The 17448-nt window shown below is 41.4% G+C and overlaps 1 protein-coding gene across 5 annotated transcripts in view; it reads left to right on the top strand.

The window, feature by feature from the left end:
* chd6 (chromodomain helicase DNA binding protein 6) overlaps positions 1-17448 on the top strand; it is a 161450-nt gene that overhangs the window by 80911 nt on the left and 63091 nt on the right. For all 5 annotated transcript variants that reach the window (XM_049596903.1, XM_049596982.1, XM_049597135.1 and 2 more), the window contains exons 5-8: positions 8616-8769; positions 11116-11265; positions 13499-13564; positions 13702-13760. In XM_049596903.1, coding sequence (XP_049452860.1) covers positions 8616-8769; positions 11116-11265; positions 13499-13564; positions 13702-13760 — 429 coding nt within the window. The remainder of the gene's footprint in view (positions 1-8615; positions 8770-11115; positions 11266-13498; positions 13565-13701; positions 13761-17448) is intronic.

Genomic DNA, 17448 nt, shown 5'->3' with positions numbered 1-17448 from the left:
CCTCTTTACCTTTTTAATGTTTTGTTTCTTCTTCCCCAAATTGTTCCTTTTTCTTTCTTTTTCCCTCAGCCCACCCCAGAGCAGCTGAGTGCTCTTTTTCAGATTGCGAAGGAAGAACAAAGATAGAGAGGAACAGTAAAGTGTCTGTAGTAACACTGACTTCAACTGGGTTATTGTTTTACTTGTTGCACTCGGCCTCAAGCGCAATTGTTAGAATTATTTTCTGTCGAGCCTTTTGTAAAAGTAAAACAGCAAAATATCTCTTTGTACCTAAAAGTACATGTGTATAAATTCCATATTCTTAAACATACTCACATCATAAAGTAACTCTGGTGCATCAGACTTCCTGACTTTCTGACTTACATTTGTGCAAAGATGAATGACATAAATGAAGAGCAGTAGATGTGTGGGATATTTGTTGTGTTGAGTCTGAATTCACACACAAACTTGATAAAGTGCAGATCAGAAATATATTTTTGGTTACTTTGTCAAGACAGAGCAAAGTTGAGATGGTGAGGATTAGGGTTTCAATTTTCTGGGAATATTTAAGATGGAAACTTTCCATGGGAATTTATTGGAATTATGGGAAATAACAGAATGAAACAGAAATACAATATTAGGATTATCTGCTCAGGCTGTATTTACCGTATTATAATCAGGCATAATCCATTGATCTGCCACATAAATCCATTAATTTGTCAAATACATACAGTGTGAAATGTGCCATGTGGTGAGTTAGCTAGCCAGCATGTTCACTAACAAGGAAAGACACTTGAAATTTTGAGCCGACAGTGTGGACTGTGAGCAAATGTAGGGTTTTAAGTGAAAAACTGATTTCTTAAACAAAGGTTTTACACTAAAGAATGACTGGCAATGGAAATTATGTTGTTAAATTATCAAGTTATAAACTTTGTGTTTTGCTTGAGCCTACTGTCTGCTTGTTAACTGAAATATCAAAAATATTAAATATATTCACTCCAGTAATCAAAACTGTCCTGAAGGCATGTCGTCCCTTGGCTCAGACAGTGCAGGGGTGTTGACGGTAGTGTGGGCTGTACATGTGATGGGAGAATTCACTGTGCGTGAGGAGGGTTGTGTTTAATGGGATACTAGCAGATGATTTGTACATGTGATGGAAGAGTGTGCTGCTGATTGCAGTGAATTGTAAATTCAGTTAAATGAGCCTCAAGAGAGGGAGTTCAAGTATCTCTGGGTTTTGTTCGTGAGTGAGGGTAAAATGGAGTGAGATGGATCAGTGGTTTGGCGCAGCATCTGCGCCATGCAGTTGTAGTGAAGAGGGAGCTGAGTTTGAAGGCGAAGCTTTCGATTTACTGGTCTGTCTACGTCCCAACCCTCACCTATGGTCATGAGCTCTGGGTAGTGACCTAAAGAATGAGGTCGCAGATAGAAGTGGCCAAAATAAGTTTCTGTCGTGGAGTCACTGGGCTCAGCCTTACAGATAAGGTAAGGAGCTCCAACATCTGGAGGGAGCTCGGAGTAGAGCTGCTGCTCCTTTGCGTCAAAAGGGGTCAGTTGAAGTGGTTAGGGCATTTGATCAGGATGCCTCCTGGGCGCCTCCTGTTAGAGGTGTTCCAGGCAGGTCCTAATGGAGGCCTCAGGGTAGACCCAGAACATGCTGGAGGGATTACATATCTCATCTGAAAATGCCTTGGGACCCCAGGAGGAGCTGGGTACTTTGCTTAGCCTGATGCCCCCACAACCCGGTCCTGGATAATCGGATGAAAATGGATGGATGGGCATGCTTTTGACCAAAACATGCCACAAAACAAATAATTTTTATGTGCATTCATTCATTTTCCGTAACCACTTATCCTGTTGGGGGTCACTGGGGGGGGCTGGAGCCCATCCCAGCTGACACTGGGCGAGAGGTGGGGTAAAGGTCACCAGACTATCACAGGGCTGACACATAGAGACAGACAACCATTCACGCTCACATTCACACCTACGGACAGTTTAGAGTCACCAATTAACCTGCATGTCTTTGGACTGTGGGAGGAAGCTGGAGCACCTGGAGGAAACCCACGCTGACACGGGGAGAACATGCAAACTCCACAAAGAGGGGCTCCTCCACCCTCTTGCTATGAGGCGACAGTGCTAACCACTGCTCCATCATGCATGTGCGTTCACCTCAAAATAAGATTACTATTAAAAGGTAGGATTTTTATTTTGACATTGTGTTAAAATGTAAAAATTCCCTAGCCTTTCTTCCCCTGGAAATTTTCCAATCCTTTGCAACCCCAGTTATGATATTATTGTGTGGATTAAAGAAAGGAGACTGATGTGAAAGAAAGCAGGAAGTCAATATTCTGTGACTGATGCAGAGAGAAGTTTGATGATTGAAACAGTGTGAAGAGGAGAAAGTGAAAGAGGTTAGAAATAAAGTGTGAATACATGGAGGAAGAGAGAAGAGATGATGTGAAGTTAAGAAAGGCAACAGCCGACTGATGAGCGACAGAGAGAGAAGAAGTTGCAGATGAGTGTAAGAGGGAGAGAAGAAGCACAGAGGAGAATATAAAGGGATGACTGTAATGGAGAGGAGAGATGACAATCACTGCGGGGAAAGGAAGAGAAGAGAGAGAAAGATGAGCTGAGTGAGGATATGAAAAGATGCAAAGCAACCGAGGTAATGATGTGAAAGAAAGGAGTACAGAGATAAGATGGAAGGAGAGGAGGAGGAAGATGGAGAGAAGGGAGCCGTTGATGTCAGGAGAAGGAGGTGGTCTTGAGAACTTCACTGACTTCACTCGGGGTCATTTCCAGGTCGAGCTCCGGTATCGGGTCGTGTTTCGTTCAGATAACTCCAAACACAAGAAGATTAAAAAAGTCCTCATGTGGTGCCGTTTTAAATCCATCTTAATCTGTTGCTTTGTCTTTTCTCACTGCTCACTCATTATCTGGGACAGGAGTTTTATCTTTTCTGCTATAGTTGCCAGTTCAGTCCTGAATTCACCAGTGAGTCGCTCTCTGCAGCTCACACACCGGCTTCATCTTTTAAAGGGAGAGTATGAGTCGTGAGGAATTGATGGTTGCACCCGAAAGTCAATGGTAGAGGGAACTAATTAATCAGCTGGGGTTAGTTAGTGATTTCCTGGTGTTAATTACCCAAACCTGCCCAGTATTGAATTTAGATAGTTTTCAAACTGTCTGATAAATATCAAGTTAAGACGTAGCCACGTGCTGCTGTACTGCAGGGCCTGGCAGGTTTCATTAACAGGAAAAAAAACCTCAATAAATGTGTAATTTATGTTCTCAAATTAATTATTTTTGCTCAAATTAACAATATGTGCAGACAAATTAACAGAAAATATTGTATAATAATAATAATCTTTATTTATGTAACACCTTTCATACAAGAAACGCAGCACGAAGAGGTTTACAATAAAGACATCGTAAGCGCTGAGTGATCATAAAACAGACCAACATGGCACTTAAATAAAAAAGGGCATTTAAAAACAGTTTTAAACAAGAATTAATTTTCATTTTAAAGTAGTGAAGATTTTAGATCCTATAACTCAAAATCTCAGAAAGTATTTCTCCTTGTGTACACAGTTTATTTTGGCATCCACTCGGCCACTGTTGGCAACAATCAGAGCCTTTAATTTCTAACAGACACAGGCTCACCAACGGATGTTGATTAATCAAAATACCGTAAAACTTCAATTGAAAGTCTTGTCCCTATAAAACGCCCAGTCCATTTTACTTGCCCGGTGTAACTACACATTTTGACAATTAAACACCTGTCTCAGTTAGACGCCTAGGTTGCCAAGGAGTCCATTTTTATAGAAGTTCTTTGGATGCATAAAACCGGGTTGTTGGCTACCTCAAATTCTGTGTCCATTCCTCAGTTACCCTCTAAGTTACTCATATTCCTTTCGTCCGTAAGGGTCGTCCTCAGATTGAAAGAATCAAAAGGGTTTTTCAGAAAAATTAATCCAAGTTGTGAGGATTGTTTTAAAAAGATAAAGTAGTGTTGTGTCGGTATGCCTTGAGTGCTGTAACTCACTCTCTGATGCGCTGTCTGTCGGAGCTAGATCAAATGAATGATTCATAATTGATATATTGTATGAGCCCCCATTTGTATACAAGTAGTATTAATACTGGTTTAAATAAACGGATTGATTGTATATCCCCATCTTTGCAGTACAGTAGTTTTGTGTGAAAGGAATTAAAGGCTGTCCCATATAGACGCCTGTTCCAAATATAGGCCTGTTGATTTTAGAAAATAATAGCCTGGGCTACTAATTGAAGTTTTTCATCTTTCAGCTGACCCCAGAGTGTCTTCCCAAGAGTAAACCTTACTGCTGGTATGGTCCAGTTTAAAACTAAGTTGCTTGAAACACAAACAGCTGATTCAGACTGGAGTTTCCATGGCCTGACAGCTTTGATTCACTGCAGTAATTTTGCACAAAGTAACTCAGAAGTACCAGTGACTAATATATGGGCACAAATTATTGAATAGGTATAACTGCAGTAAGCCCTGAAGAAAATGCTATTTTAGCGCTGAGCTAGCCATAAAGTGTTCGCTTTAAAAAGAGGCGGTTAAGGTTAGGGTAATGGGAAGGGTTACATCTTGTGACTGAATGTAAATCATGTCTTTGGCCTCATTTGTTCTGTTTGGTAAACCGTTTGTTTAACTGTTGCGTGGTGGGTTAGTCTTGTACCAATGGGGGCGTGTCGTGTACTCTACAAATGGAATGTGTCTGCAGCCATACATTCTCCAGATTATCATCAATATATTTTCTTCTTTTTGTCAGGGTGAGATGAGCTTATAAGCTTGTTTAGGTTTTTTTTTTTTTATCACAACTGGGACAATACCTTTTTTCAACTTAGGCTATTATGTCCACTACGCGTAAGCCTCTGGTTTCTCTTGCTTCCTCCCACAGTCCAAAGACATGCAGGTTAGGTGAAATTTGAATTGCCCGTAGGTGTGAATGTGACGTGAATGGTTGTCTCGCCCTGTTTAGACCTGGTAATAACAGTGTTTTGGGTGATCTGATCACAAGTGAACAGCGCTATATTCACACAGCTCAGCCATTGCCCCAGCGAATTCCCCTTGGGAATCTTGACTGCATTATTTCTGGTAGTGGAGGACTGTTGAGGCGGGATGTCAGGGCTTTGCAGGCAGGTCACTCTGCAGAGTCTTCGTGAAGCTGGGGATAGTGGGGCAGGCGAAGAAGAGGGCCATTAAGAACGTCATCAGTGCCGCAGAGAGAGCCGCTAGGTGGGAGGGAGGCTTGTGGTCAGCTGCTGCTGGGATGCAAGCCGGGGACTGATTACCCCCAACTGGGTCGCCTGGGTGAGGGTGTCTGATGTAAAGGCCGGAAAGTAAACACCCGATGACCCCAGGATACATCACTGACAATACATCCCAGCGCATCCACTTGATGTATTCTAAAAGTTACGAATGCGTCCTGATGCGTCTTGAAAAGGACGACATCATCAGTGCGAGATGTGACAATGCCCCTGTGCTCTAAACTTACCCATTTTATGTCGACCTGTGTTGTAACTTTATGCAGAATAAGTATATGCTAGAAAATTTTAAAGATAATTGTGCCGTTCTGTTTTGCAAGTTAAAATGAATGGCTTTATGGCAACATGTGAGACATTACGAACATGTGTAAACATTGATTTAAAAACAAAGTGCAGTTCTTACAAAGGATCCAGTAAACACATGACGGACTTCAGAGTAGACTATGACTGTGTAAAAATGCTAAAAGCGTCAGACAAATTATCTTTTTAAATAAAACATAAATGCTTAAAGTTTTCACCATCAATCCTTTTATTAAAAACTGGTCACTGTGTATATGGATCCAAATTCATTGTGCCAAAATAAAGACATCTTTTAATAACTCAGGAATCCTGCTGGTTGTACGTCTGATATAACTCTCTGTACATGTAACACTGTGCCACAGCAGTGATGTGAGTGGAGCTGCAGTTGCAGACACAGTGTCTCTCTGTGTGACAGCAGTCTCATGGACAGGGTCAAATGTAGGTCGAAGGCATGTGCAGCTAAATGGGTCATATGTGGGGCTGCTGTGTGAAAGACACTGTATGCATTGACAAAAGAGAAGCTCATACATGTGGTGTGGAGGATTGTGCATTTGTGTCACACTTTGACAGTGTTTTCATTCAGCAGACGGATCTCGGCATTCCGTGTTTGGGGTGCACACACACACCAAAACAAAAGCATGCAAAATATGTCATGTTTTTTTAAGGAACCAATTTAAATACATTAAAATCTCAAGTTTTTTTTGTGTGTGTCTCCATTAGTTTGCGACCCATATCAGTTCAGTTCAGTTTTATTTATTTAGCCCAGTATGACAAATCACAATTTGCTTCAGAGAGCTTTACAACAAAAACAAAACTTCATATCCCGGTATTTTCAGGCTGAATGGCAATACACGATATATACGCTGGCATTTTTTACTAAGTAAGACTACGTGGTCAGTTGCAAGCTGATCCACAGGTGAAGTCCCCTGTTATTGTTGCTGCATGTGTCAAACACTGGCTCATTCACAGTATATGTACTTTTGGACTTTTTCTTATTTTCAATGTAACGTTTGAAGCATGTTTCAGAGAATGTGAGATTGTGAGATTTGCCTCAAAGTCATGGAAAAGCTTTGGAAGTTTATCAGTGAAAGTGTGTGTATGTACTCTGTCAAAAACTCTCATGTCTTTTCCTGCAACAGGTTAAAATGATTCATATTCCATACACATGCAATGCATCATCTTGCCTTCAGGGCTGTGAACATATATACTAGTTATTGTTAATTATCAAATGTGCATTGGGGTGACCATCCAACCCCCTCCCATCATGTAGGACTGCTTGTAGCTTCATTAGCTGATGGGTCAGAGTAGTTAGTGGAGGTCGAAGATGTGTGTTTGGATATCAGCTGGCAAAATTGTGTTTGAAGTGGCTCCATTTCCTCCTCCACCTATTAATCAGTTCTCTCCAACTGAATGGGGACATCCACTGACAAATCCCTGTTCCCGTCTAGAATCAGATCAAATCCCGGAATGATTTGATCAGGTGTTGCTCAAAGCGATGCTCGTTTCACTCTGAAATATACCCCATAACATGAGCTAAAGATGCTCTGCCATTGCCACTGTCTTGATAGTCTCACCACCAGACAATCAGAGATCTCCGCCTTCTGATAGTCTGGGCACACTCCTTTCTAAAGTGTGTTTAACACACTGGCGAAAACGGCCGGCAACAAAGCAACGCCTCTTGCATTTTTTAAAAGGACACGCCTTCTCGGAAATGTGCGCTCCCCCTTTTCTCGTCCGCAAGGAAACAAACACACAAAGAGCTTGAAAATGGATGCTGAGAGATTAAACTCCGTTTTATCAAACGTGTGCTCATCCATGAAGAAAATATTTTTGCCAGCGGATGTCTTAGTTACAACATGATTGAGCTAACTGGAGTAGTTTCATGTCGTATCCGACAACGGGAGGCTTTTAACAGATGACGTCCTGATGTTAGCTTTGCTGCTGCTGTTAGCTGTCCCTGTCAGCTGCAGCCACTGATGCTTTCTAGACATCGTGATTTCCCAAAACTGCTTTGCTAGCTCAATCATGTTGTAACTAAGATATCCGCTGGATAAGATATTTTTTTCACGGACCGTTTAATGAGTTATTACCTATTACAGACACCGCTAATGGCTAACAGGGCGTTAACAGAAATAGTAACGTTTGTTCAGTCATTGTGTTTATAGACTTTACAAACATCGGATTAGTCTAAACGGTGATACAGTGATGTGAAAAATGTGTATATATATATATAGCTAAAAGCTCTCTGTAGTCCGGCCGGACGGATGAATCATGGCCTTGTAAAAGATTATGTTTGTTTCTTTTAGTTGGCGAGAATGTGTCGCCGCAAACACCACAAACATCCACTAACTTCAACGGCGTTTTCTGCGAGCGCGGCTGAGCCATTTTGTACCGCTACACATGTTTCTAGTGGGACTATGTTTACAAGCACAATAGTTCAGTGAGCCACCGAAGGACCGCCCTGCAGATTTACTATTGGTTCTGCAACGTAGGGAGTTTTTTTAAACTCTGAAATTGAATCCGCCCATATAAACACAAAATCAGGGAGAAAGTCATCAGTCGTTAGTTAAGCAAAGCGTCTAAAGACTGACTTGTGAGTCTACAGTCTTGAATAAAGCAATCTTTCCGTTGATTTTGCCACAAATACGCAAATGAGTCATGAGATCAGCACCTCTGTAGACCTGATGTAAGCCAGGAAACATCCTGCTTTTTCATTCAGCTCTCCGGCTCCGATTCTCTGACCAGTCCGCCGATTCAAACTGGCAGCCTTCTGCTTCAAACCGTGCTCCAATCTTGTGTCCAGCATCTCACCAGCTGGTTTGTCTCAGCGACTGGCCAGTGGTTGTTCTTTGTCTTCATTAGCAGGAAATATCCGTACCTAGAGAGATACGAACAAAATGAAGATAAAATATTTGTTCTGTCTCAGCCAAGCCCTGTACAAATCGTCAGGGAGCAGTAAAGTCTCCAGCCTCTGGCTCAGAGAGAAAACGCTGCTGCAGGCTACTAGAGCTGCTAATTACTCATCAGAATTCCTCTCCTCCCAGAGATCCTGGCGCAGCGCCGGTGGAGAAGAAGAAGAAGGGAAAGAGGAGAAACCAGGAGCTGGCTGTCCAGGAGGGGGCGGAGAGTGACGACACTACCTCAATGTCAGCCCTCAACATGGGTGGAGAGGACAGCCAAGACCCCCTGGATAACGCGGTGAGTGGACAGAAAGACACTGGGCTGAGTGGAATGACTGGTGTAAATATACTTTATTATTTAGACATGTGTGGTGACTTTTTAACTTGTTAAGAGACTTTAGTTTTTCATGTGATTGTTGTGAAGAAATTGGAGCATTGCAACAAGAATGAAATGTCGAGAGATCAATTCTGACATGTTATGACAAGTAGAAACATCCTTTCTGTGACAGGAAGCAGATGGAGTTTTGGGAATTGCAGCCTTTAAAACTGGCAAGACATTCTTGCTGTGGTTTAGGAAGTGTTCAGATCCTTTAAATCACTAAAAGCACTATCAGCACTCTGTGTAAATACTCCACTACAAGTACAATTCTGTCATTCAAAACCTTACTGAAGTAAAAGTGTGTATTATCATCAGAATGCTCTTAATGTAGTTCAAGTAAAATTACTCATTAGGGCTGACCCCGACTAAGAATATTCCTAGTCGACCAGTAGTCGTCATTTAAGGCCATTACCCGACTAGTCACCTACATGTTTATGATATTAATTGAACGATTAAATGATATATTTTGGTGGTTTGAGTTGAAGGTGTGAGAAAGAATAGTATCAGTAACATTGTTAACACTGTGCTACATTACAGAGAAATACAAACCGTACTAATGAACCTTCATTAATATAGGCCTATATTTTATCTCCAAGTGCACGTCACACACTGAGCGAGCCGCCTGTTAATGACGCTGTGGGCTAATGGGCATGTAGCTACTTCCATGTTTCAGATGATATGTCATGTTTGTAGTCGACCAATGAAGATGAGTTTACATATCACCTTGGGTTCGTCCTTCACCTTCTCAAAATGATCCCACACTTTGGATTTCCTGCCCGACATGTTATTAACTAGCCTGTGGAATAACCGCAGGTACCAGCCCTGGAAATTAACCTGATGTGGACACTTCCTGTGTCTGTCCTGTCAAATTAAATTCCCACATGGTCCAGTCATACAGGTTTGGATTTATTTTGACAAGGCACAGCTCCTAATAGAGTGACCAGTGAAATCTTGCCAACTAATGACCTTTCTGTTCAACTGATGTGTGGTCAACCATTTGGGGGCAGGCCTAGTAATTATTACTTTTGCGAACCTCAAAGTAGAAATTATTTTATTCTGTTTTTTCTCAGCACTCTTTTCAATGTGGCTGTCTTTCAGCTTTTACAGCTATCTCTCATGTTCTTCCGCATCCTGCAGCAGGAAGTCTCCTCTTTCCTCACAGTGGTGTCTTTGTCTTTCCCATGACTTAAGGCCATTTGATGTCTCTCTGGTCTCTCGAGGAAGTGTTGTTCTGAGAGATCATTACAGGTGTCTGTACAGGTCAACCTGCTCAGCCAGTCTTCACTCTAAGGTGTCCCTGTTAAACTGAAAAGCGCAGCACACAGTGGACACCTAGTTACAAAATTCAGAGGTGCATGACTAATCGCCATGTCAACTCTCGGTGCCTTCATGCTCAACACAAGAAGGGTGATGACTTTATTATTTGACACACAGATTTTGTGTCAGGGACACTATGGCAAGCACTAACCTAGCCTAAAGCTGTCAGTTAAATGTTGTGGAGTACCAAGTACAGTATTTCCCACTGAGATGTCCTGGAATCAGAGGTATAAAGTCGCGTTAAGTAGAAATACTAAAGTACAAGTACTTCAAATTTGTCCTTAAATATCGTACTTCAGTAAATGTACTCAGTCACATTCCACCTGCAGTCTTGTCGGCATAAACCAGAGCAGAAACCTTACAATATAATTAATTAATTTGATGACTAATTGACCTTTTGTTTATCTAACTACCTTACAACAGGATCCACAGTAGCTGGGAAACAAATGATACAGGATGACTGTGACACTATGACACCAAACACACATTTTTTCATCACATCTGTTGTGATAAACAGTGTCAGACATTTTGTTCCTGAACCTTTAATTACCTGGTGGTACTGTGTAAAAGGGCTCAGCTGCATGTTCAGTTTACTCAATCGAATATTCATTTATTTATATTAAAAGCTAAGTAGCAGCAAATGGTTAGATTTCCCTTGGCATTTTTCTGGTTTCCTGCATATTTGCATTTGTCGTTTTTCTTCCTTCTCTTTGTTTCCTGATCACATCCTCTGTCATTCGATCTCCTTCTTTCTTTTATTCTCTCCGCTGTCTATATGTCTTTATTTCCAACACTTTCTGCTCTTTCACTTGAATATACCTTCTTTTCCTCTCTACATCTCACCTGTCCTTCCCTCTCTCCTCCTCCCATTGTCCTCCCATTTTCCACTTCTGGACTGTCTTCCTAACTATCTTCTATCCCGTCTCCATCCTCGTTCTTCCTCTTTAGAAGCGGCGTTCGGGACGTCAAGTCAAGAGGAGGAAGTACAACGAGGATTTGGACTTCAAGGTGGTAGACGATGACGGAGAGACGATCGCAGTTCTTGGAGCTGGTCGCATCTCGGCGCTCAATGCCACTGCTCTGGCGTGGCAGGCTGAGGTAAGGAACAGTGTTGATACTGGCAGTCTAAATCTTTAGACCAGAATTCTTATTAGCTTTAGTCACGTTTCAGTTATTTTTATGCTTCATAGTTTGTCTAGTTTTAGTCGACAGCAACTCAGAACTTTTAGTTTAGCGTCAGTCAACAAAAAGTCATCACATTTTAGTGAACTCTTAATCAAAATGCTTTCTCTCTTTGAACTTACTGAATTAGGCAGACACAGATATTGAGAAGTAGAATCAAGGTGACAGTCGACTGCCCAGTAACATTGACTTAACACTGGCAAATTTATATGCTTAGGTAGGTAGGAAAGACTCATCAATGTTAGTTAGCTAAACAGCAGGGTATTGTGCCTTCAGGTGTCTCTTCAGGTTGGATGTATTCTTCCCACCAAATGTGTTGCCAAAGGGCATTTCTCCGTCTCCCCGTGAAGCAGTGCATTGTGTTTTACTTATTGCCGAATTATAAATGAAGTATGTTCATAGATCAATTCTTTTTTCCAACCGAAGCATCACACTGCTGTCAGTAACTCACTGTCAGTTTGGAACATCATCTCCTGGCTGGGATTCTGGGAATCTGCACATGTCACTCAACCAGTCAACTAAAGACACTGCTTTTATTTTGACAGACAGACGAGGCTCACAACTGGGCAGAATATGCATTTTGAATGTTGAACGTAGCTTAACTTTCTTGTACAAATCTCCAGTGTCAGAATTAGATTATGAGTGTTGAGATGGTCGTAAAATTCTTTCAGAGCTGTCACAAGTCAGTCTTTTTCTTGTCTTGACGTTTAGACAAAATCAAACATGTTTAATATAATTTGAAGTTTTTATTCTTGGCTCATGCTGATAGTGAAAAATAGCTGCGCTCTCTCCGGAAAACAAGAAGCAGTCAACATGAAGGGGACTCGAGGGAAGTGCAGGAATATGAGCAAGACTGAATTATCTTGTGCTGTGGGAAAGGAGGAGAAACTGGTGGAGTTGTGGAGTGAGCAAGTGTTAAATTTGGTGTGTATCTGATCCACCACCAGCACCTATTTTAGTGAGTAATATTACGTTTTGAATCTCTCATTGCCACAGTCTCCTGACACTGAAGTATCACAGCTCACCAACAGAAACTAGAAGTTGAGGTGACAGAATCCAAAATGTGAAGTTTGTACACATGTGCAGTTCATCTGTGTGGATTCTGTTGATGCCGAATTGACGAGAAAACTGTCGACGTATGACGCCTTTTGTCATGTGTTTCTGAAGTTCTGTGTTTTTGCAGACACTGGTAATATGTCATATTTTTAAAAGGGAGTTTGGCGTAACATTTTCCAATAGGTGCAGGATGGGAAATAATCTCATAAGGAATCTAGCTGTAGTCTTCCAAATAGTGACACTACAAGATCCCTAGTCTTTGCTAAATCTAATAGTGTGGGACTAAAAACTCACATTAGATGTCAGAGTGTTTCAGACTAGTCTTTTAAATGTATTTCCAAAGTCTTCCAGTGTAAGGTAGGCATTAGTCATAATAAAAAAGCATTTTTTGTCTTGGATTTTGTTAACAAAAGTAACACTGGTAAGGAAGGACAAGGACGACCTCTCTTTGTAGCTGTTTTGTATCTACTGTCTTTCTTTTGTCTCTTTATTTCAGTTTCTCTTATTGTCTTGTGTCACTTCATTTTAGTTTGAAATAATTAAATAATGTATAAGAAAGTATAAAATGATCTGTTGCCCACCTTGGATTTGTCGGAGATGTGGATGTTTTTAATTAAATAGTTGGTTGTTATTGTGTGTCTATCACATCTCCACCAAAACTTGTGTTAGCATATCTGAAAAATACTGCCAGCCAAATTCTTGCTGTCACATAATCATTTCGGTCTCAGTGTTTGACAGAAGACGATCTCTTCTTTTTTTTTTATCTAAGTGGTGTCAGTACCTGAATTTCAGTAATTTAAATTGCTTGCAGTAACTTCATGAAGGTTATAATGCTCTCTTCTTGTTGAAACTGTGTTTGAGAGGTGTTGATTCAGTTTAATGATCTTGTTGGAGGCTGCAGTCAACGCTTCTGTTTGACTGTGTCGTATCATTGATATAAACATGGTTACCTTTTCTGTCTGATGTGAGGTGCTTGGTGAATGCTTTGCTTCGATTCAAGTCTTTATTACATCGCTGCCGTGTGATCACAGGCTCTGTGAACTGACCTTCATTCTTGCTGGCAGCTAATCTTTCCTGTCTGTCTGTCCCTCAGGAGCCACCTGAGGACGAGGCCAACATCATTGAGAAAATTCTGTCCGTCAAAACAGTGAAGAAAGAGGTGAGGACGACAGAGTGCACACACACCTACACACACACACACATGCATTATGTTTTATGTTGTTTTCCCCTGTCATTTAAAAATCAGTTCTGCTGCTCTTTATATATTTGTTTCTTCTTCGCTTAATCCCTCTCTAGACATCATCAGAGGACCAACCGGAGGAGACAGAGGAGTTTTATGTCAAGTACAGAAATTTGTGAGTCTCTCTTCATCATTGCTTATTCATACATTTAAATGTAATTTATATTTTGACATTTAAAGAACACCCTGAAGGCTCTAAATTCGTACAGATATATTGCGCCAAGCTTTGTGTTGGCAGAATGTGAACAGCGAGGACTTTTTCTTATCGGTTTTGTGCTCAGTGTTGAAGAGGCACAGGTTGAGGGAGTGTCTGAACTGGTAGTGCCGCCCCAGCAACTCCAACTAGTGATACTGTGTCGCTCCTTTAGTGGATCGCATCACATCAGGAGTTGCATTCTTCCAGTTAAACTTTTATTCATATCAATCATTCAAGCTCCTCAACATTGTTTTGAATCAGGAAACTGAGTGTTTGGATCAAGTAGTGTGAAACAAAAGAAGGTGTGTCAAATTAAGTAGGATACAGCTGTTAATGAAATGTGTCTGATACATATTTAATCAACTTTTAGGTCAATATAAATATCAGATCTGACTCGGTATCTTCAGATACCTATTACAAAAGGACGCTCAGGACTCAGGCTGAAAAAAACGTTGAGATCTCACGTGTCACCATGATGTTATTGACCCCTTTAGGGCCGACGTCACAATGATGTCATCTTTAGTCGGAGGCAAAACAGGTCTCACCACCACAAGGCTGTAGGCTACATAGGAGTCTTAAAAAGTCATCGTGTTGTGTTATTGGGAGCCAGAATAGAAGGAGTCATGACTCAATCTTAAATTTGATAACATAGCTGCCACTGCCCATCAACAAAAATTAAAACAGCTATGATTAAATGTAATAAGACGAAAGGACTGGACGGAGGCCATCATCAAAAATGCTCACATGTGCAGCGCACACTTCATATCAGGTTAGGGAAAAAGTATTTCCTGTTGTAGGGATGAATAACGTTATGTGTATTAAGGGTTATCATGTCCACCTCATCAGAAACTGGGGAGGGATTAAGAGGAATACTGGATTTCTCTGGAACGCTAACTTTTTAGCACATTAGCTAATGTTAGCTTCAATAGCAAAACAAATTGGAGGAAAATGTTCAAGCGTCATTCTACTTTCTAAGACTGGCAAAGTAATCAACCACAAAGCTTCCTGTGACATCATCCATCCACTGAGTGAGAGCATACGGGTCTGGCCAACATGTAGGTCAGTGTTTACTTCATTCAGTTTCCTCCATTGTCTAAGGAGCTAACAGAACTTGGTAGCTAGCACCAGCTAATATCTGTAGAGAATAGAGTGTGCCAGTAAACCCGGAACTCCGTTAGCGCTTTTAGCACTTCCGGTTCTCTCGTCTAAAAGTCAATACATTTTTTGAATGGGATTTTGGTAAAATGCCTCAAATAAGGTCTGTAGTTAACAAAAGCTTAAGAGAGTTTCAGGTTTTGTTCTACAACATAAAACACGTCAGTAAATACCCTACTTGTGAATTTTGAAGCTTTTATGTGTCGTAAAAAAGGCGGTTGCTAACAAGTTGCTCAATACGACTACAAACTCTGTCGGGGACATTAAACATCATCACCCCCGAACAGGCGAGAGTGCTGGCAGTCCGCCATTACAACTTCTTATTTAGCTTAAAAAGTCCGATTTCCCCATTATACAATGTTTTTAAAATAAAGCGGCCGAAATCAGTTGAAAGCTTAGTGGCGGTGACATCAAGAGTCATGCGACCGTGGAGTAGTCATGTAGTCCGTTAAAGCCTAACGTTAGCTTTTTACTTCTGGCGATCGCATTTAAGCTTCAAATGCGGTATGAAAGGTGTTCATATGTGAAGATTATCTCGCTGAACAAAACCTGTAAGTATCATAAACTTGTGTTAGCCACAGAGCTTATTTTCTTACATAATCCAAAACGCAATGTAAAAATCACATTCACTTTCTCTTCCAGGAACCAGCGCAGTGCTAAACTTCCGGGTTTTGATGTCAGCCCTGGCACACTCTATTGTATTGCCTCCAGCTAAGCCCCGCCCACCAAAAATGTCATATTGTTTACTAACAGTAAAAGGGTCTATAGGCCCTGACACACCAAGCCGACAATCGGCCAGTGTTGGGCATCCGTTGCTCTACTTTTTGTGTTGTGTCTTGCAACACTGGCTCTTGTTGGCTTCACCTGATTCAGCATGTTCAATCGCCTTCAGAGTGCCAGTGAATAAAATCACTCTGATTAGCAGTTCAGCTCAGGGACAAGAAGTGAGGAAAGTAAACAAACAAACATGTTACATAAGGTAAGATTATTTTTCTTTAGCCACTGAGCTCTTTAGCAGAAACATCTCATATTGCTTTGTTAGTTGGTGTTGGTCGTGCTTTGTTCTTTCAACGTTGGATTATGTTGTTAATGTGTGAACTGGCTAACTAGCAGTATTACGGTCTTCCGATTTCCTTTTTTGAATGATGATTACAGACAACTGCTGTCTGCTGGTGTGGAGGGTTATTACCTCTTACTGTAGTCTTTGCAGTGTGTTCATATTCAGATTTTTGGCCAAGACACAGGCGACGTGAAGCTATTTCTTTGAGGTCAGTTTGGTGTGTCTGGGCCTTATGGGGCCGTTGTGGCCTGAAGGTCAGAAGGTAGCTTGTGATCAAAAGTCAGCAGTTGGCAGGACAGTGAACAAGCAGCACTTCCTAATCCCCTCTCATAAGCACCACTGAGGTTCCTTCAAGCAAGGCCCCTGCTACTTCAGTGGAGCTGCTCAGTGGCAAACAGAGCAGACTGTGGTTGTTCTGAGCAGCTTCCAGGTGTGAATGTGTGAACAGGGTGTGAACAACAAGGGCTTTAGTATTGGATTGTACTACACAGCGAAGGTGAACCTGATATACTGTTGAGTGAATTATATGTGTGTCATGTACCATATGATCACACTGTTTTGTTGTTGGTGTGACTCTAGGTGTGACAGTGTAAGTAGGTCCGCCTCCTTTGGCTCACTCTGAAATATCTTAACAACTGTTGGATGGATTACTGTGAAATTTTCCTCAGATGTTGATGTAACTCAGACGGGTGATCTCTACTGACTTTGCTGATGCCCAGACTTTACCTCTGGCGCGACCGGCAGGTTGCCATTTGTAGTTCACAGTGAATTGTCTTGATAGCTGTTGAATGGATTACTGTGCAGTTTAGTAACAGACCTGCCTGTACAAGTACAATTTTGCATCTCTATAGGATAAGAATCAGGTTTTTTTCTCTTGGATTCAGGAACCACAAGCTGTCTGAAATGATTTTATTACTCTATTGTTCACGAAGCTGTTAGTACTTGTGGCATTTGTTCTCACCAGTACTGTGTGCGTCAGTTGGAGTTTGGGAGACCATGTAAACTCCATCCAGAAAGAACAATGGCTGAGACCCAAAGAGCTGCCTCTTCAAGCTAATCACTGAACCACCTGATGACAGACACTTACATGTTCAAAAAAAAATCATCCCTAGTGAATCTACAACCCGTCCTGGGCGCAACCATGCACATGAGCAACCTCAGAGGTGTTGGATTCAGCCTCATGATTGATGAAAACATTTTAGGAGTGTCTTGACTTTGTTAGAGCTACTTGGTTAATAGTTTTTATGACATTGATTTCTCCCAGAGAAGTTGACTTAGCACACATGGGCTGTGTTTTCACAGCGGTTTATTCTCCAGAGTCAGTAAAGTGCTTCTCAGCAGTAGCTGTTGAGGGAGCGCAGACAGTTTTTCATCCTCTCACCGAGGCTCAGC

Source organism: Epinephelus fuscoguttatus, linkage group LG1 (assembly GCF_011397635.1).
Source record: "Epinephelus fuscoguttatus linkage group LG1, E.fuscoguttatus.final_Chr_v1".
NCBI classification, from domain to species: domain Eukaryota; kingdom Metazoa; phylum Chordata; class Actinopteri; order Perciformes; family Serranidae; genus Epinephelus; species Epinephelus fuscoguttatus.
The sequence above is the reverse complement of the archived record's forward strand: the minus strand, read 5'-3'. Positions and strand labels throughout refer to the sequence as shown.